Raw genomic sequence first — 22,050 nt, 5'->3', positions numbered from 1 at the left:
TTCAAAAACCGAGTGTAAGCAAATATATATTCATAAGGTTTTCTTTTTTTTTTTTTTTGTTACTCATATTTCACCTATTGAATAAAAGCTGTTAAACAAAATGCTCTTAAAAACAATGTAGACTTTATATTCCTATAACATTAAAGGCCAAATATTATTTTCGATGTCATACATTCTTTGTTTGGATCCTCCACTATATCGGATAACTGTACTCTTAAATTTTATCTAGACGTAATATTTACTTATACATGATTTCAAAGTTAAAACATCAAAAATATCGAACTCAAAGGAAAATTTGAAACTGAAAGTTGCATACAAAATGGTACAATCGGAAGCTCAAAATCACCAAATGAATAGAAACCAACTGTCATTCTCCTGTCTTGGTACAAACTTTTCAAGTCATTAACACTTTGACTCTGAATCAACCCTACAATTTGTAAAAACTGATCCCCACAAACTATAAAATATCGTTATATTTTCAAGAACATATTTTCATTAATTTGCGCAAAATAAAATGTAAGATTATCTAAACAATTCATTACAATTTTTGTTTTCAGTGCTGGCATTGGAAGAACAGGGACATATATTGGATTAGATGCTCTGTATGAGGAGGGACGTGTCACAGATTGTGTCGACATTGTCAAGTTTGTAAAGAAAATGAGATACAGTCGAATGAATATGGTGCAGACTCCAGTAAGTCATAAGGGACTGTTCAATATTTACCAGATGGATGGGCCGGTGCATTCTTAATATTGTTTCATTAAAAAAGTTAATGCCCACCCTTTTAAATTCTGAAAAAAAGTCCTTGCCCATCTAAAAAAATCTATAAAAAAAGTCCTTGCCCCTCTAAAACTTTAGGACAATCAAAAATGATTTAGGTTCTTTTTCTATTTTAAAGTTTTTAAATTTGTATGTCTTGAAATCAAAGAATAGACATGTTTAATGTGTTAATACAAAATTTAAAATGTGCTCGTTAATTCCTATATGCATATATTTATGTGTGTATCAGAACCATATATTTTATTGTTTTTTTAAAACCAGTATGAATATACATGTACAGATTTGATTTTATATGTGCAGCCTCAAATACAATATTGATTTAAAATTAAGGAAATAATATAAATTAAGGGAAAATAGTTCTTGGACTAGTAAACTTATCATATGTTGAATTACAAATTATTGTCCTAATAACTGAGCATGTTTATAGTTCAAAAACAAATGTCCTTTGATCTATTCTACTTTTCAAAAGAAAAAAAATGGTCTGTTTAAGCAAATATAGGTAGACATGTTTTTGACTATGATGCAGCCTTTTTCGCCTATTAATTAATTCCCTAGATTTGACAGCTAAACACCAAACAATCAAAAAACAACCAAACAACCTGGCATTCTGTAAGGTCAATATATAAATGAGATAGCTGTAGAGTTTTATGAAAATCTAAGTTGATTTGAAAAAGTTAGAATTTTTTTTAAAGGTGACCATATGAATTTAGTCTAAGCTTAAAATTGTAGCTTTTTTTTAACCTATTAACTAAATCCATAAAAATGACAGCAAAAACCAAAAGTCCTAAACAGCCTGCCATTCAGTAAGATCAATATAAAAATGATACAACAGTAAAATTTTATGAAAATGCAAGTTGATTTGAAAAAGTTATGAAAAAATTTAAAGATGACTATCTTGAATTAGCCAAAACTGAAAATTTGAGCTTTTTTTAAACCTTTTTATTAAATCCATAAGAATGACAGCAATACACCAAACTACCAAACAACTTATATAAATAAAATAGCTGTAATGTTTTATGAAAATCCATGTTGATTTGAAAAAAGTTATAACAAAATTTAAAGATGACTATCTGGATTTAGCCTTAACGGAAAATTTGAGTTTTTTTTTTACCTATTTATAAAATTCATAAAAATGACAGCAATACACCAAAGTACCAAACAAACTGTCTTTCTGTAAGATCAATATATAATTGAGATAGCTGTAGAGTTTTATGAAAATCCAAGTTGATTTGAAAAAGTTTTAAAAAAATTTAAAGGCGACTATCTGAATTTAGCCTAAAATGAAAATTTGACCTTTTTTTTTCTTACCTTACCTATTAATCAAATTCATAAATTTAACAGCAATACACCAAACTATTAAACAACTTGGTATTCTATAAGGTCAAAATAATTAAAAAGATAGTCCGAGCAGAAAATTCTAGCTTTTTTATTCCTTAATTAAATCCTTAAAATTAACAGAAATGAACCAAGCTACCAGCTTGTTGAGACATGTTTTGAGTGCCCGCTAAAGAAATTTCCTACACACCAATAAAATTGATAGCAAAATTTTTTCCTATAAAATATGTTCTGGCCCATCCACTAAATATTTTAAAAAAAGTTCTCGCTAAGCCATATATTTCCACAAAAAAAGTGCTTGCCCCGCCCCATTTTGCACAGGCCCATCCATCTGATAAATATTGAACGGTCCCTAACTTGTATATGCCCGTTGACCGTTTACTCTGATATCAAACCGTTATCTGTCTGTCTGTCCGTTCTTCTTTCTGTTCGTCAAGCCATCTGGCCAGGCCAATAACTCAAGAGTTTTTTTTACCAATTTTCAAGAAACTTTGATCAATTGTTTATATCTATTGACGTACGCGTCCTCATGATTTTTACATATTTCCGATTCATGAGATTTTATTCATAACAAAGGGGCGTCTTTCAAATTTTCGGACTATAACTGAAAATATATTGAAACTTTATTTTGTAACATTTGGATAAGTCTTGTTTGCTCAATTAAAGCTGGTTCTGATATAACTGTAAATAAAGGAGATGTAGAACATTCAATTTGTATGATTTTCAATGAGACGACCATTTTATGGAGATCAATGCACACAAATTAAAAAAATACTAAATATATATCGACGCACAGCATTCAACAATGAGCAAATCCCAAACCATATACTACGACGTTAAATAAGACCCATAATAGGTTGTATGTGAATCGTTCAAGTAATTAAAAAAATATTGCCCAAATATTTACTAAAATAATAAACGAAAATAACATGAAAAGAAAACAAAATAAATGAAATGATAATTATTTCATGTTTAAACCACGGAAATGTATCAACCAGACCGAGAAATTGTTTGTGTTCATGTCAAAAGATATATATAATTTCAGGATCAGTATGTGTGTTTACACTATGCCTTGTTGGAAGCTTTTACCATGACAGATACAAAGATCGGAAAAGATGAATTTGGAACAATTTGGCGGGAAATACATATTGATAAACAACCAATCAATCATCAAAAACTGTACAAAGAATTTAAGGTATTTGTAGTTGTAGTCTGGAAGATTTCAAGTAAGGAGTATCAGACACGTCTTTAAATAAATGTGATTGTGTAAAATCTTTATCGTAATCCTTTTGACAAATTAGTAATTAAGTCGTAAATATTAAAGCAATTTTGTTTGTTTCAAAAATAGGTATGTCATCATGGTGAAATATTTATATGGTGCGTCATAATAAGTTTTATTTTAATATATGATTCACGAATCAAAATATATATCATGGATAGTATACTTCGAATAAAAAATATTCGTTAATGATGCTGAAAGCTTAATGGACAGGCTCTTTTACATAAAACAGAGCTTTTCTCTATAAAAATGGGAATCGTAGATACAAATTTCTTGTTTTGGGTTACAATAATTCATATTTTGTGAAGAATCACACTGAATCTTCCAGAAAATATACTGAATATGATATTATCAAAATGCTGGACTTTTTGATCGACAATATATTTGTTGAGTTTGGAGGATTTATATTTCAACAACCAGTCGGTATTCCAATGGGTACTAATTGTGCACCCCTGCTGGCTGATTTGTTTTTGTACTCGTATGAAGCAGAATTCATTCAAAACCTTCTAAAAGACAAAAAGAAAAAGCACCTTGCGAAATTCTCTAATTTTACTTTCCGATATATTGATGATGTTCTATCATTGAATAACCCATATTTCAGCCAATACCTACATCTCATATATCCCAGTGAACTTGAAATTAAGGATACTACTGATACTAGAAGGACTGCTTCATACCTTGATCTTTTCCTCAATATTGACGTTGATGGACGACTTCACACTAAAATCTATGATAAACGGGACGATTTCAACTTCCCAATTATCAATTTCCCATTTCTCACCAGTAACATACCCTCTGCCCTTTCGTATGGTGTTTACATATCACAATTGATATGTTATTCTCGTGCTTGTTCACACTATACGGACTTCATATACAGGAGTGTGCTCCTTACGCAGAAACTGCTCCAACAAAGTTATGAGGAGGACAGATTAAAATTGACACTCCGTAAATTTTATGGACACCATCACGAATTGGTGGATCCATACGATGTATCTTTGACCAAACTAGCTAAGGACATTTTTACCACATGGTAGATTGTTGTTTGTCATTATGTCGTCTAATCTTTTAATTACCAAACGTGACTTATTCCCGATTGTGACTGTTTTGCTGAGTGTGAATTCGCATTACTATAAGACGTGTTACAGTACTTGTCTATCCCAAATTCATGTAGTTAGTTTAAATGTTTAATGTTATATTTGTAATACTCATCGGATTTTGTCAAATGTGTTGATGTCTTTTCTATTATATTTATGTGTTATGGTAAATAATATTAATCACCGCATTCATTTATTAGATTTCATTTTGTTCAACGTAATCAGTACGATATTTTACGTTTGAAGTCAGATTCAAAACAAACCGGACATAGCTTTATAATATAGTTAATTGCTACCTTAGTTTGCTAATAATAAATATTAAAATGTGCATTGTTATTAAATGCAATATCAGTATTTAGTTCAAATATAATCTTAAATCCATCCTAATTCTATCTTATTCATTCAAATGACGTCATTTTTCATTTTTTGATGATCTGTTTTACAAATTCAAATGACGTCATCATTTATTTTTTTTTTGTCATTTTTTACAATTTCAAATATGACGTCACTTGGCGTTGGGGTTTGGGCTTGTTCGGATGTGTCTACATTTTGTGTTGCAAATGTCTGGTTATGTAATGTATTTCAGTTGTTTCCTGTAATTAGTTAATATTTCAGTTCTATCATGTACAGCTTCTGTTTATAATTTTATAAATTTACTGTTTGCAAAAGTATAAATTATTCTAAATAATAAGGATGTTCTGGTAACTAACAGAAAACCCTGGCCGTTTTTGGCACAACTTTTTTGATCTTTTGGTCCTCGATGCTGTTCGACTTTGTGCTTGTTTCGGCTTTCAAACTTTTGTATCTGGGCGTCACTGGTGGATCTTGTGTGGATAAAACGCACTTCTGACGTATTAAAATTTTCAACATGTTGCCCTTTGTTGGCTGATGTTCGTGTGTTTTTTTGTCAATAGTATTCTCCAATTTATTTATATTGTAGTCCTGTGGTGTTGAGTTGTCATTTTAATGTTATATTTCACATGGCTATGAAAGAGGAGGTTTGGCATGCCACAAAACCAGGTTCAACCCGCCTTTTTTTTTCTTCAAAATGTCCTGTACCAAGTCAGGAATATGGCCATTGTTATATTATAGTTCGTTTCTGTGTGTGTTACATTTTAACGTTGCGTCGTATGTTTTCTCTTAATTTTGAGTGTAAATTCACATTGCGATAAGACGTGTCACGGTACTTGTCTATCCTAAATTCATGTATTTTGTTTTTGATGTTATATTTGTTTTTCTCGTGGGATTTTGTCTGATGCTTGGTCCGCTTCTGTGTGTGTTATATTGTAGTGTTGTGTCGTTGTTCTCCTCTTATATTTAATGCGTTTCCCTCAGTTTTAGTTTGTAACCCCGATTTTGTTTTTTGTCCATGGATTTATGAGTTTGAACAGCGGTATACTACTGTTGCCTTTATTTACCATTGATATGTGATGGGTAACTATCTTAACACGCTAAAAGGACAAATGTGTCTTAATTTTTTATAGATGCTAGAAGCTAAGAAATCCGAGCATGGAAAGTCTGAGTATACCGCTGCCGTAAGTCCAGAAAATATAGAGAAAAACAGAAACAAATCAGTCATCCCATGTAAGTTAGTTACACCTATGACAAACTACCAGTTTTCTTGAAGCACACTTAATACAAGTACATTGTACCATATACCGTTTGATAGTTACATTGTATGTACTGTTCATATTGATGGTTGTCATACAGCACATAGCATATTCCGTAATATCAATTTCCATTTTCAAAGAATACATATGTAACAATGCCTTATTTGGAGTACAAATAGAAATAACACCTGCAGTGTATGCGTACAGGATGTGATGGAAACTAAATACTTTATAATAAATAAAATTAAGAAAAGAAATACTGTATAATTCAAAATCATGCTATTGTACTGGTAAATGAGCTTCGTGTTATATGGTAATGTTTATATTTATTCTCATCACTGAAACGCCTTAACACATTGTAATGGACTGTTAGCGAAATGTTTGAACAGTACCGAATTTGTCGCGGATGGATAAATCATACTATTGATTGAAAGGCTGAAATAGATTATTAACATGCATCGAGTGGACATCGAGGTTTTCAAGGAATTTGGTTACTTTTCATTCTCATTTAAGAACATTGTTAAAGGACTCTAACACATAAAAAACACCTATTTTTCTACCAGAACGTGGTTAAAGTCCTTTAACAAACATGTGTTGGATGAAAAACCATATATAACATACTCTAATGAACTTTGCCTTGTTGTAGCTTTCTTAGGTTGAAAATTTGTTTCCAAACGTATGATTTGTGTAGTGCCCTATACATTTAGATGTGTAAACTGATTTTTATGCCCCACCTACGATAGTAGAGGGGCATTATGTTTTCTGGTCTGTGCGTCCGTTCGTTCGTCCGTCCGTCCGTCCGTCTGTCCCGCTTCAGGTTAAAGTTTTTGGTCGAGGTAGTTTTTGATGAAGTTAAAGTCCAATCGACTTCAAACTTGGTACACATGTTCCCTATGATATGATCTTTCTAATTTTAATGCCAAATTAGAGATTTTACTCCAATTTCACGGTCCACTGAACATAGAAAATGATAGTGCGAGTGGGGCATTCGTGTACTGAGGACACATTCTTGTTTTACGATACATTTATTTTCTAACATTGATTTTTAAATTCAATTTTCGAGAACTGCATTCGTTGATTGTAACTACTGTTTGTTAACTTTGCGGGTATGCGAATTGTTATCTTTGGTTTGCATCTTTCGGCGTGCGGCGTCTGTTGTCTAGCATCCGACGTGCGGCGTCTGGTGTCCGGCGTCTTGCATCTGGCGTCTGGCGTTCGGCGTTCGGTGTCTGGCCCGTCATCGTAATTTTTTATAAAAATCCTCTCCTCTAAAATTATGTGGCCAAATTAAACCAAACTTGGCCACAATTATCATTAGGGTATCTAGTTTTAAGATGTGTCCGATGACACGGTCTATCAAACCAACATTGCCACAATGGCTTAAAAAAAGACATCATGTAAACTCCATCAACAGGAAACTCTAAGAAAAATATAGTCATTCTCTGTTGGAAGTATTTGAAATAATATTTTGAACATAATGATACCTTATTAATATTTTCTTTACACGTTACAGCTGACAACAACCGGCTGTTTCTCACAACATATGACAAAGGAAGAACTGATTATATCAATGCGGTTCAAGCTCCTGTATGTATAGATCAATACGAACAATCCAACTGTTATTTCTTCGTTTCCTTAATTTTTTGTCTTTAGTCTTCCCTCAGATCATATTTTTAAATTTCTTTTTTTTGTCGTCCTTTCCTTTGTATTGTTTGTTCGTTTGTTTTTGTTTTGCCAGCGCATCGTTGGTTTCCAAGACTGAAGTGTTGAATGTCCTTCTTGAATCTGCCACTTTATTAGGAATTATTCAAATTGTATAGGGTTTATTGAATATTATAATGAGAATAAAATTTAGAAGGGAAATGGGTGATATACCAAAGGGTCAACAATCCCAATAAAAAGCTGATAACAGCCGAAGGCCACCAATGGATTTTCAACGTAGTGAGGAAATCCGTCACCGGGTGATGGGCCTCAGCTTGACGATAATATTGCACAAGCAATTTGCTCTCGCACTGTTTAAACGTTAAACATTACAACACAAAATTAGATAAATAGTTGGAAAAACTATGTCTAGATTACACCTTTAACTTATCATTGGATATAAATAAAGGCAACAGTAATACATATTCTCAGGTAAAGAATAATAATCAACGTAAAAATGTTGTAAAAATCATTAAAAAGAGAGACAACCTTTTCACGTTTCAATTATTATTCCTATTAAAGATATATATATATTTATATATGTAATAGCATGTCTTTCTATATTTTGAACAAGTTAGTGGGAAAAAAATCTTACATAATTGATTTTTCATAATCCCTTAGATCGATGTTAACAGTGTTTTTTTCTGAAAAAGGCCCAAAACAATCATGTGGAAAATTATGCTCACTTGGTGTCAGCGTATATTTGTACAGAAGGTCTCAAGGAAACTTTGTTATGAACGATTCATAAAATCTGTTTCCTTTTGGAACAAATACATACCTTTCTTTGCGTTGGGAACAAATACTGTAATATTTCTCCCAAATGGGAATGATGTTACAGAATATTTATTCCATTCGAGACACACTTTATTTAAACTTTATGCCAATCTTATAAATCTTATCAATATGAATGTGATATTTGTAAAATGCCATTTTAGGCACTATCGTGCTTTTTCGTAGCGATCAGTTTTTATTGGTTGTGGTATACAGAGTGCCAAAAAAGAACCACGGCCAATCCACTGACAGAATTCTAACTCACAATCTCAGTGTTGACGATTTAATTACTGTCCTCAATTGAAGTAGTTTTCATACATGTGCTATACTTATACATGTTATACTGTAAAGTTGATAAACAACTCCCTCGATTAGGTATCTCAAAAATTTGCATCAACTCAAAATATTCATATGTTTATTAAAATTTCAAGAGTAGTTTTATACCGTTAATAATTTGGGGAAAGTCCACAGGAATGTATTGATTCAACAGTAAACATATTGTGCCTATTCTAATATTCATGACCCGTTGATATATTTCAGTCATACACAAAGTTTGTGGGTTATCTGACGACACAGCTTCCATTGCCAGACACAAAAATGGACTTCTGGACAATGATTAGGGACCATAACTCATCTACTGTAGTCATGTTTATAAATGAACAAACAGAGGTATTGTATCTGTTATCTATAATACTAAAATTACGAGGTCCAATTTGTCAGCCGTCATCACGTAAAAACGACGAATCACAGAATTCAACTTTATATATAACTAATATAGTGCAAAGGTGTAGATTAAAAATTACACCACTCCAGGCCCTTTTGTTTTCCACGTAATTAATATTGCCAATAATTAAGAAGTTCCGGGTCGAGTCCGCTACAGATACCAATAGTATATTCACCTGTTACCTATTACCTTATCTGTACGTTCCGCATCTGACAGGCGCACCACCAAACATTGTATTCAGGACTAATATGCTATATACACGGGTCATAACCACAGGGTTGACACTACTAAATTGTCAAATTGTTACCTATTGTAGTATTTTAATCAGTAAGACTTTCTAAGATAACAATACGAATACTAAAAATCTGGACTAAAAATAAGGCGTATAGGTACAGTTTTCAATTTGTTAGTGGGCATGACGTAAAACAGCAAAGCAAAGAATTCAACTTTATTTATAACTTATATAGGACAATGCTGTTGATTAAAAAATACTCCATTCCAGGACCTTTTGTTTTCAAAATAATTGATATTACCAATAACTGATAAGTTCCAGTTCAACGGGTTCAAACAGAAAGACTTGAAAGCATAGAAAAACTGTGTATCTTATAATCGACATGACTTTATCAGATGACAATACTAATACTAAAATAAGGCTTACGCATAGTTGTATACTTTAATTCAGTCACGGACCCGTGATATCACGGGTGTGTTCTAGTCTTTCTAAAAAGTCATTTAGTAAAGAAATAATATGTTTATCATACAAATTGTTTTGATTCCTGTAGGTTTGTTATGGTGTATAATCTGTATTGTATTTCAACTTATGTATATGCATGCTAACCAATTTAGGGGAAAATATAAAACAACACGTTTAATAATTTATTGCGTCCGAAGCGCTTTTCTGGATTTACCTTCATCAGGAACGATCAAAGCCAAACATTTGAAATCCGAAGATGTATAAGTACCGAAAATCGTTGAAGAGCTATATGTTAAAAATACCTAAAATAAATAGCCAAATTCATCTAAAGCCAACTTTGCCTGAGGGAGTTGAAACCTTAGTTTCATAATAATTTCAAAATTTATAAACGGACAATTTTAGTAAAGTTTGTTTAATCATGTCAGTACCGAAGCACTGACTACTGAGCTGATGATACCCTCGGGGACTGATAGTCCACCAGCAGAGGTATCGACCCAGTGATGTAAAAATATAAAACAACACGTTTAATAATTTATTGCGTCCGAAGCGCTTTTCTGGAAGCTGATTACCAAGTTCATTCTTAAGTGTTTCAGTGGGTTGAATGATTTTCACATATAGATATAATGGTAATAAATTTATATGAAACGAATTTCTTGAAATATTAATGATCATGAAATTATCGAGCCGATGAATGCTAATATTATAAACTATTTGCTCTTTGGAAATTTGTAACATTTTGTAAGAATTTATATAATATCATAGACAACAAAATTCTCATTAATTGATTGGTGGTGGGTTTTTTTTATTTCCATTCGTTTCTCATTTGTTTTTTGACTTTGATAGAATAGTAATTAAATGGTTTAATGTATCTAATCTGTTTTTTATGAATCTATATTTGCTATTACTCTTATTGTGTAGATGTGTTTCCTTTCTTTGATTGGAATCACACAAAACTCAATTACTTGCATTGTATATTTTGGAATCTGTTTTTTCTACATTAAGGCTGAATTTGTATATGCAACATCAGAAGACACATTTTCATGTGGTTCATTCACCATGAAGATAACGAAACGAGAAAAGGTGGAATTTGATATATTATCCTGTACAGTTGTTTTGTCAAGAAAGGTAACGTTGTTCACAAGATATATGTTAACTTTTCAAAGAGGTTAAAATCAACTAGACAAAAGATAAAAAAAAAAAAAAACTCTGCAAAAGGGGACAATGGCAGGAAAGTACTTAACAAACGAAATATAACATCAAAACAAAAACAAAGCCAAAACACTGTTAGCAAAATGAAAACGGATATTGAAGATACAGAAACACAATACCGTGTCATAATCTAGTGTTTGTCAATGTCGTTTTGTCAACATAACTTTAAAATTCTTAGGCTGCATTTTCTAATCATGATTTCTGTGATAAATAGTTACTACTTAAATAAATAGTTACTACTTACAAGGTTACTAAACTTAAAAGGTTCCAACAACAATTCTTACTTACGTATATATACGTAAGGTTTACAGACATACTCATCTTTAGGTTGACGGTTGACATTTTCACTCAGGCATCTTTGAAGAACTATTTATTGACGAAATTTGCATTTGATGCAGTTATAAACAATAAACTATTAGTGGTTGTATCTGTTCTGCACATGACAAGAACACAGATATATTTTACTTGTCGTTTTCATAATTCCTTGTTCGTTTCCTCCATTGACATACACAAATGAGATATACTTACAATTCCTCGGATGAAGAGAACTCAGTATCATATTCTCGTTTTAGGATGAAAAATCAAGGGAGATCGTAATATACTGTGCTGTTTGTAGTGGTTACCCTAAACCAAGTGTGTTGTGTAAACTTGTAAATATGATATCAACACGTGTCAGTATGTCACATGATGCAGTTACTGTTGTCAGCGGGTATGTATAAAACGTGTGTACATATATGCATAATTGAAATAAAATTGAGAAAGGAAATGGGGAATGTGTCAAAGCGACAACAACCCGACCATAGAGCAGACAACAGCCGAAGGCCACCAATGGGTCTTCAATGTAGCGAGAATTCCCGCACCAGTAGGTGTCCTTCAGCTGGCCCCTAAAATATGTATACTAGTACAGTGATAATGGACGTCATACTAAACTCCGAATTATACACAAGAAACTAAAATTAAAAATCAAATAAAAAGCTACTATACTCAATGAAACATGTGAAAATTAAATAATTGTCATAAGTACAATACTCTTTGATTTGAATTATCCAAGTTGTTGAAATGCAGTTTATAAATGATATTTATCATTATTTGATATATATTCATGAAGTTGATATAACAAATTAAAGATACATGGTGCAATCCAATAATATTTCAAGATATTTCGAAATTTCAACATTTCTCTAAAATATAAAGACATGTATTCATACTGGTAGAAGATAGTGTCTATTTTATCTGGCGTTTGATGCATGGTATGTTTCTTTTCGATACGCATATAAGTTTTATTTCGCCCAAAATTTGATAATTTACTGGGGATTTCAATTTGGCTCGAGAGTGCTCTGGAATTTAACTATAACGTTGTTGTAGTGATATAAAATGTGTAATTGGTAGGTGATAACTTAATTCATTATGACTAAACATGTTGGTATTTGTTTGCACTGCCATGAGCAATACGATGAATGTTATAAGTAGAGGAGTTACGCAACATTTGATCATGAGTTCTCGCTTTTTTTATGTGCGCTTTGTGTTAGTTAAATATTACTTTTCAGTAGTGTTTTGCGGTTTTACGTTAATACTGATGGCGTTGTCAATTGTTTTTCTATGTATTGGTTGTAAGGAGATATTAAAAAAATTCAAATTCTTTCGTTATCCCTGTAACATTGTTATTATTGTAATTCTATTGTATAAACAGCTGAGAGTTTTTTTTAACATTTACGCCTTCTTTATTTTTTTATTTACAATAGTGATGGTGCTAAAAACTGTGGTCTGTTTTGTACATTTGCAAACGCGGTCTCCAGTATGACAATAGATGACAATGCTGACATATTCCAGCTAGCTCGGCTACTGCAGTTAAGGAGACCAGAGTTTTTTGCTGATTTCGTAAGTTTAAAAAAACTCTAATATTGCAGTATCAACCATACATGAAACGTACACTAATTGAAATTCTATGAGCAAATTTCGTATTATTGTCAATGATACAACTAACCCACACAGCATAGTCAGCTATTAAAATGTGAACAACTAAATGACAAAACCTCTAAAATGCAATTTATGACAAAACAATGTTCGACCACAAATACGACAGTCATGATACAACTTTATATGTTAAGGATGTTGGCTACTCTGTTTCAAAATAACAATCTTTTCAAATAACTGTTATAAATCGAAAGTATCTAGATAAAGAAACCAAACAAGCAGAAACAAATGATTTCTTTTGAGATATATGCCATAGAAAATATGGCGAGACATAATTTTCTCTTGATATGTCACTCATTCAACAATTGCACCATTTAATTTTTCCAAAACAATATAAAAATAAGAAAGATTTTAAATCATTTTAAATATTGCTTTTTAACTTAAAATGTAATGAAATTGTTAAAAGAAATGTTGGATCAAGCGGGAATTTTTGTTTAAAGGCACTACATGGATAACACCAGAAAATTCCGAATATCTGTCAAAAATTCAAAACACTAGGAACGAACATTCTCAACAATTAAAATCTGTGAATTACTTTATATGAAATGATGAAAGTACCATCGAATATATAAATCAACTCATCATAGATACCAAAATTGAATTTTGTATTTATGCCAGACTCTCGTTTCGTCTACAAAAGACTCATCAGTGACGCTCGAATCAAAAAAGGTAAAAAAGTAAAGCACAAAGTCAAAACACTTGTACTTGTAGAATTAAATTTTGCATCATACAATATGTTTTGACCATAACGCTTCCTTTGATAAGTTATCTTTACCATTAAAAATAGTTTTGGATTTGAAATAAAGGTCTTATCTATGTAGGTTTACAAAATTAAAATTAAAAATATAAATGCCCCAAAATACAAAGTTTTTGATTTTGTTGTATTGCTCAGTCATTTATTAGTAACTTTTGCAGTATTTTGTAGAATGTGGTCTGTTGTTTGTTTTTTTTTCAACCGTAGTATTGAAAGTTTGTCTTCAAATTATGATTCTTATATATCCCCGAGTAAACTTTAGCACTATTTACTTATTTGATTCCATGTTCAAAAACCTGCCATATTAAATACTCAAGGTATTCATTTAAACCTATTTCAATATTAACCCTTTCCCTTTCATGCATTTAGACCTTTACTTATCGAAAATACATTATCGAAGTTTAAATGGATACAGAATTCGCATCAATGGTCATACACATGCCATGTTGGGCTCAAATGAAAGATAATTGGAAAAATATTTCAAAACATTACGTTTGAAGATAATTCGTCATTTTTTGGTCACGTGGTTTATTTCCAAAAGTCACGTGACTGTTGGAGAAAAAGTGAAAAAATACGAAATCCTTGGGCAAAAAGTCGTGCAGAGACATATTGGTGGGCTAATAGGGTCAGGTTTTGATGGAAACACAATGCCTCGACTCTGTGGAAGCCATATAAGTTATCATAGTGGTATAAATAGACGCATAACATGCTATAGGCCTTGAAATATCGAAGTCCGTAACATTCAAAATAATTGATTTTAGACGCTCTTTCTGTCCGATTTCAAACTTGGACCCTAATTATTTGTCTAATTCGTTTTCAATCAATCAGCAACCTAAACTTTGTTTTTACAAGGGAAAATTCATTGAATTACCAATGCTAGCTCGATCTGGGTCACCCTTGACCGAGCCCGATGAAGCAAAGGGGGTAAAAAAGGCGGGGGGGGGGCAATTTTGCACACACATTCTTTAAAAAAAAAAGATCGTAGGTTTCCTTTTTGAAATTGAAAGTAAAGTTAAGTGAAGTTACATTTAATATAGGAAATTATTTTTCCAACTCCGGCAGTGAGATTCGAACTCTCAATCTTAGCGCCTTTGGATAGATCAGCGTACCCCTGCGCCACTGGCATTGTAGTGAATTTATCGAAATTTAAGTACTTAAGTCTACTGCTACGAAAGAAATGAAAAAAAAAATAATACAAAGATTCTCACCCAGTTTGTTTTCTTTTTGGAATTCTGTGTTCAGATGATAATTTTTTGTTGCCAAATGCATGATTTTTACGCAAATCTAGGAGGAATCCACTCTTTAAACTGTCATTTTTTCATTGAAATATACATGTTTCTTTATTCAAACAAAAGTGTTTTCAACTTTAGTATACCGCAACACTTACGAAACCATGTTTTGTTACATCTATTTCAACTTTGCCAAAAAAAATCAGAATATTTTAGCGGTTTTTTTCTCTTTTCTCATAATATCTTTAAGAAATGACTTCAGATTTTTAGCGTAATTCAAGTTTGTGATTGCGCTGCTACACTACAAATTACATTTGCAACTAGTGTACAAGTTAGAACTATTAGTTTAATACTATTCTTCAAAAACTCACTGCACAGTTATTGAAAAAAGACATAAATCCTCTTAAAAGAGCAGTTTTCTTTGCACTTCTTTTTGAGAATATCCCTCAAAATACGAAGAAAAATAAATGGTTTTTACAGAAAATTTACAGATCAGTAAGGGGCGACTTGTTTATTAACTAATAATGATAGAGGTTTGATGCACATTAAATCGCATTGCTGGTTATCTGAGGATTAATTTGAGCCCTTAACCACATCTGTACGTCAGCAAATGGCGATTAAACATGTCTACATGTCCCAAAAAAATCTCGAAATTGGTTTCACCGGTAAGCTGTACCGGTGTGAAAGGGAGAGGGTTAAGAACCTCAGTAAAGATTTACGACGTTTTGAAAATAGTGCTGATGTGCTCTGATATTACAGATATAATATATATTATATAAGTGATAATAATAATTTTGAAATTTTGTATATTCGCAGGATGAGTACCGTCTGTGTTATGAGGCTTTGAACTTTTATTTAGAGTCAACAAACGTGTATGCAAACTTTTGATTTCCTAGGGAATAATAGTCTCCAAAATTATATATTTCTTGTGTTACAATGATATTATACTATATTGTGCATAAATAACAAAGGACGCTTCACATATGTATTTATTTATTTATATATTATATCATTTTTAAGATTCAATTTGCATGATTGAACTGTTTTTTATGCCGTACTGGAATAACTCATGCAGCGGTTTTCAAAGAGATATGCTTCTTTTAAAACATATCCAAGACAGGCGAAAGTCTTATAATGGAACAATATAACACGACGCGTATTGTTATTATTCGAATACGATTTTTATCACTGTTATAGATGGAATGTAACCGCTTTAATGAAATGTAAATCACTTAATCTGCACTTGTATGATCAGTTTTTTCTTCTATTCATTGATATCATTTGTTTTAGAAACCCGGTTGAACCAAGTGCTTCACAGTCGTGTTGCTTAATTACAAGTACATTTTATTGAAAATTACATCATCTTCAATGTCAATAAATGTCTTTATGTTCTGCTCTTATATAATGAATAATTATAACTAGAAATGTGTTTTTTCACGAAAGTTCCCACATTGTTTTTTGGGGGCCTCTTGTAAAAGTTTAGACTTATTTGAACAATAGTCAAGATCAAAAACATTGTTTTTATTTATTATCTAATTCATAGTTAGATATTGTATTAAAATGTTTGTTCTTTGTGCATTCCTCTACATATGTGTTTTCATCCATGATTCAAGGCCAGTAATGTAGGATTCTTGTAGCCAACATTTTAAAATTGATAAACATCTGTGTACTCATGTTAACCACAATGCATTCAGACACATGCAGCTTAGTATGATTAATATTTCTCATTGGTATTGATATTTAGTGATTAGCAGTTTAAGTTTGGATATATTTGTTAAACAATTTGTTAGATTTTTTATTTATTATTTAAGTTAAATGTTCCACTGGTAACACGCTAAACTAAGTTTAACATTTTATATTAGCAGATTATATTATTATGACAATAAAAGCTGATAAAAAATCAATGTTTGTTATCTTTTTTAATCTTCGGATTTTTTAACGAAACTTCAGTCTCGAAACGAACAGTGAAATTAAACTGTAATTATCATCCATCACATATTCACCATTGCAGCAGAGAATAATCATGTCTAAAATCGGAACAATACAACCTTTCTTTTAATGTATATTATCATATTTTGCTATTAAGCAAAGTAGTTCTATTTTGTCTGATTGGTCCCTATAAAAGTTAATAAGCGAGAAACCAAAACAACAGTTTACATGTCAGGAATATGACATTTGCTACCCATTTGTTAAATGTTTTTGTGTTTTTTATTTTCCTTTTTCACTTTTTGTTTTGAATTTTCCTTATAATTTGGTATTTTTGTTATTTTACTTTTACTTCTCTTAGAACAATGCGAGAAAGTTTGAATGCATGGAAGCAATTTTTAATAGATAGATCAAAGAGAACTAATAAGCGTTTTGTGATGGTAACATAATAAACACCAATTGAAGATATAGACCATAATAAATGTATATTTACTCTACCAGCTTACAACCGCAATGAATTGGTGTCAATTAACATTTCTTTTGTTCTGTTTACATGATTTGGTCAGCCAAATAGTACCTACTTTATCAATAATTGTCAAAAACCTTTATGTGTGGTTGATTTCTGTATCATTATACAACGACAAAGATTTATCATCTTGTGTTTTTGTGCCAAGAACACATTTTGAAAAATTAAAATAAATGTAATTAAAACGTACCGCATGTTCAGCTTTTAAACACCATTGAGAAAGGAATGACATTTCTAGGTAGAAATCCAGTTACCAAACATTAACTTAACACTATGTGTGAGTACAAATGGCCTAGAGTATAATAACACAAGTAGGAATAAAAGAAACCAAACAAAATACATCTAGAAGTCAATGAACGGTTTCCGAATATAGGCAGATGTTTATTCAATATTCCAATCCTACACAGCTACTTTTGCATAGGTACCTTTTCTGTACTAAAAATTTGCAGTACTGGAAATTTACTTTTAATATTCAGTACTATTGTGTTACTACAAAAGTATGGTAATATTTAGGTACCTGTATTTTACAGTACTGTATTTGTACTTAAAATTTAGGTACTGCAGATTTTTGGTTACTACCGTTACATTTTCAGCATTTTGTAAGATTTTTCTATTTCAAATCTCTCAAAGTTATGATTTTCAAACATGAAATGTTGTATTATTTCTGTACAAAAATATTTAGTGCAAATCAAGTACTGTAAAATACAAGTACCTATATATTACCATAATTTTAAAGTAAAGAAATAGTACTACATATTACAAGTAAATTTCCAGTACTGCTTATTTTTAGTACAGAAATAGTACCTATGCAAAAGTAGCTGTGTAATTCCCGTTCCTACTGATACGTAAAAGGTTGACACATTTAACCGTGACACTCAAATATCTACCATCGACATCAAATTGATTATTAGTTATATGCATGATGTTTAAATAGTAATCTTTAAATATGTCACTATGTCGTATGATATGGCCATTTGACCAATTAAAATCACTGTCTGTGGTTGGTTTTTTTCACATTTTACTAGAATTTCTAAATGATTGATGTGATTGGCAAATTTTAGATTTTTTAAGGGTCTTTTGAATTGGTATAAACCCATGTGTGTTCGTTTAAAATATTCCTATTCAACATATTGAATAGCATATTGTTACGTGGGTAAATCAGCAACTACGGAATAACCAACAAAACATGGCATTTACGGCTCTCTCTCTCTCCAAACCTTCTTCTGGCAAATAATAAAAATGATGTATGAAAGTAATGTAACTAATCTCCTCATTGATGAAGGCTGAAAGCGAAAATTAATGTAATAAACATATTCCCTTTTTCAAACATTACTGTGCAATCAGATCAACTGTCAATTGTTTGCGTAAAATAGGATGTATCTATAAGAGACTGTTACAAACGGGGAACGAAGAAACGTAAACAATGATGTTACATATGCAATCTTATAAAAATATTTCTCCGATGAGTTGGAGAACCTTCTATCCACTTCGATATTTGTACATGTAACGTTTGATAAGTACAAAATATAGAAAATGTGCTATCATATAGCAAAGTAATTGGAAGTGATTGTTTTCTTCTAAATTCTAAAGTGCCCTTACTAGCTACAGTGATGTCATTTAGAAATGTTCTACAGTTCTGACTGATTTAGTCAGTTCTGCTGACAGTTCTACGGGTAGAACTGATTTGGACAGTTCTACCTAGAACAGTTTTAGACAGTTCTACCCTAGAACTGATCCTGACAGTTCTACCTTGAACTGATGTAGACAGTTCTACCCTAGAACTGATCCTGACAGTTCTACCGAGAACTGATCCTGACAGTTCTACTTAGAACAGTTATTTGGTAGAACTGTTCTAGGTAAGAACAGTTCTATGACAGATTATTCGGACAGTTCTAATAAGAGGTTAGAAGTGATCTCCACTGTAGTTATCCTATTACTTATAATAAGAGGGAATTTAACATTACAAAAAGTCTTAACTTTTTTTCAAGTAGTCACTGAACGGAAACTTTGTAACATGCGGCTTCTATATACAAGTATGAAGCATCCAGGTCTTCTGCCTTCTAAAATATAGTTTTGAAGAAGTGAGCTAATTCCGCCGCAGTAACCGCTGCCGGTGTATCAGTATTCCTATGTAGAGCTTTCTGCGATAAAAGTCGAAACTCGACAAAAACCAAGGACAGGTGAATAGAAGAATGTTGCTATTTTTTTAGATAAAGTTGTTTTAAATTATGTAAGCCTTTTACAGCCGATCGCGAAGTTAGTCGATATTGATGTCATTGATGATCGACATTCGATTTAGCGTGAATGTAGAAACAGAAACAACGAATTTCAGTTTAAAAGGGGCTATAATTTGTGTAATGAGAACAAACGGTGCCCCTCTTCTTGTTGCTTTTTTCCTCAATTTTTATGAGGCTGCCTTCATCCAGGAACTTCTTAGGAAAAAAGAATAAAAGTTGGCCGTATTCTTTAATTTGACTTTATTCAATATAGACATAAATATAATAAGAAAAAAATAATAAATCATGTTTAAAATTTGTTGAATATGACTGAATGACTCTCTGGTAGTATCTTTGCTTCTATTTTGTTTAAAGTTTCGCTGTCAACATGACTAATACAGTGTATATCGGCAAATGTCTTATCAATAACGTACGCAAGTCAAAACTATTTTACTCATTTACACATTCATATTCTTATTATACCATTGAAATAATATTGGAATTTTGCAGCCTAATCTAACACACTACTTTGCTAGTCTAATATTTTTTAATATGGAGGGGTATCAGGAACGCGATTACAGTTTTAATAAAAACTAAGGCAGAAAAAGGGAGAAGGTTTGGTACCATTAAAACGTTTAATCCCGCGGTAAATGTTTGCACCTCTCCTAAGTCGGGAATCTGTTGTACAGTAGTTGTCGTTTGTTTATGTAATTTGTACGTGTTTCTCGTTTTTTATATAGACTAAACCGTTGGTTTTCCCGTTTGAACGGTTTTACAAGTAATTTTGGGTTCCTTTATAGCTTGTTTTTCGGTGTGAGCCTAGGCTCCGTGTTGAAGGCCGTACATTGACCTATAATGGTTTACTTTTATAAATTGTTATTTGGATGGAGAGTTGTCTCATTGGCACTGACACCAAATCTTCCTCTATCTATAAAGAATCATAAAAATGTCTCCATCGAACTGTTAACGTTTACAAATATTGATCATTGAACCTTATAATTACTTTTTAGTTTCAGTGACTTATTGTTATTTATTGCAACAAACAAGATAAGATTGTTTTCAAAAACTACTCAATCGTTGAAATGTACCTGTAATTTTTTTTAATTCAAACCATACACTTTCTTATTATAATTCATTAATTTCTAAAAATTGCGATTTGTGTGGCTATATAAATATCTTGTATATTCTGTGGGTTTATTTCTCTTCGTGGAATTTGGAGTTCATGCGATTTTATTTTAGATTTAGTGTGGTTTTTTTGTTTGTTTTTTTTTTTGTTTCGTTGGGAATTCTGCTTATATTAAATTCGTATGTTATTGTACATTCCAATTGGCGGTTTATCTTTACCCATGAAAACTAAATATTGGTATCATAAGAATATCACGAAAAATGTTGAATCCACAGTAGATCGTCTACCATATGTTCAGAGGACGTGTTTTTCAACAGACTATCATCATTCCAATGGGAACGAATTGTACCCTCTTCTTGCCGTCTTGTCTCTTTATTTTTATGAGGCTGGCTTCATACCGGAACTTCTTAGGAAGTCAGCAATATCCTTTAAATCCACTTTCCGCTATATAGATGATGTTCTTTCACTAAACAAATCAAAATTTGTTGACTATGTCGAATGCATTGAACTGGAGATAAATGATACAACAGATACAGTTAAGTCGGCCTCATATCTTGACTTACATCTAGAAATTGACAATGAGGGTCGATTGAAAACAAAACTTTACGACAAAAGAGATGATTTTAGCTTTCCAATAGTGAACTTTACATTCCTAAGTAGCAATATTCCAGCATCACCTGCATATAGTGTATATATCTCCCAATTGATACGATATTCCCGTGCTTGCATTTTCTATCATGTTTTTCTTGATAGAGGGTTGTTGCTCACAAGGAAGCTATCTATTCAAGAGTTCAAAATGTTGAAGTTGAAATCATCTCTTCGTAAATTTTACGGACGCCATCACGAGTTGGTTGACCGTTACGGAATAACCGTTTCCTAAATGATATTGGATATGTTTCTTACACCGTAACTACAATACCCTTCCCTTTCATGAATGTGACCTACCACATTAGACTATTTACCGGATTTGTTATCTCATAAACAACACGACGGGTGCCAAATGTGGAGCAGGATCTGCTTACCATTCCGAAGCACCTGAGATCACTCCTAGTTTTTTGTTGGTTTCATGTTGTTTATTCTTTAGTTTCTATGTTGTGTCATG

General features: G+C 31.8%; 1 protein-coding gene across 1 annotated transcript in view; it reads left to right on the top strand.

The window, feature by feature from the left end:
- Positions 1–17,058, top strand: part of LOC143082373 (receptor-type tyrosine-protein phosphatase alpha-like) — a 120,443-nt gene extending 103,385 nt beyond the window's left edge. The window contains exons 18-26 of the mRNA XM_076258021.1: positions 558–693; positions 3,161–3,310; positions 5,973–6,072; positions 7,612–7,685; positions 9,111–9,239; positions 10,991–11,113; positions 11,770–11,906; positions 12,940–13,075; positions 15,971–17,058. Of these exons, the coding sequence (XP_076114136.1) occupies positions 558–693; positions 3,161–3,310; positions 5,973–6,072; positions 7,612–7,685; positions 9,111–9,239; positions 10,991–11,113; positions 11,770–11,906; positions 12,940–13,075; positions 15,971–16,042 (1,057 nt within the window). The 3' untranslated portion in view covers positions 16,043–17,058. The remainder of the gene's footprint in view (positions 1–557; positions 694–3,160; positions 3,311–5,972; positions 6,073–7,611; positions 7,686–9,110; positions 9,240–10,990; positions 11,114–11,769; positions 11,907–12,939; positions 13,076–15,970) is intronic.
- The last annotated feature ends 4,992 nt before the right edge of the window (positions 17,059–22,050 follow it).

This window comes from Mytilus galloprovincialis, chromosome 7, assembly GCF_965363235.1.
Source record: "Mytilus galloprovincialis chromosome 7, xbMytGall1.hap1.1, whole genome shotgun sequence".
NCBI classification, from domain to species: domain Eukaryota; kingdom Metazoa; phylum Mollusca; class Bivalvia; order Mytilida; family Mytilidae; genus Mytilus; species Mytilus galloprovincialis.
The sequence above is the reverse complement of the archived record's forward strand: the minus strand, read 5'-3'. Positions and strand labels throughout refer to the sequence as shown.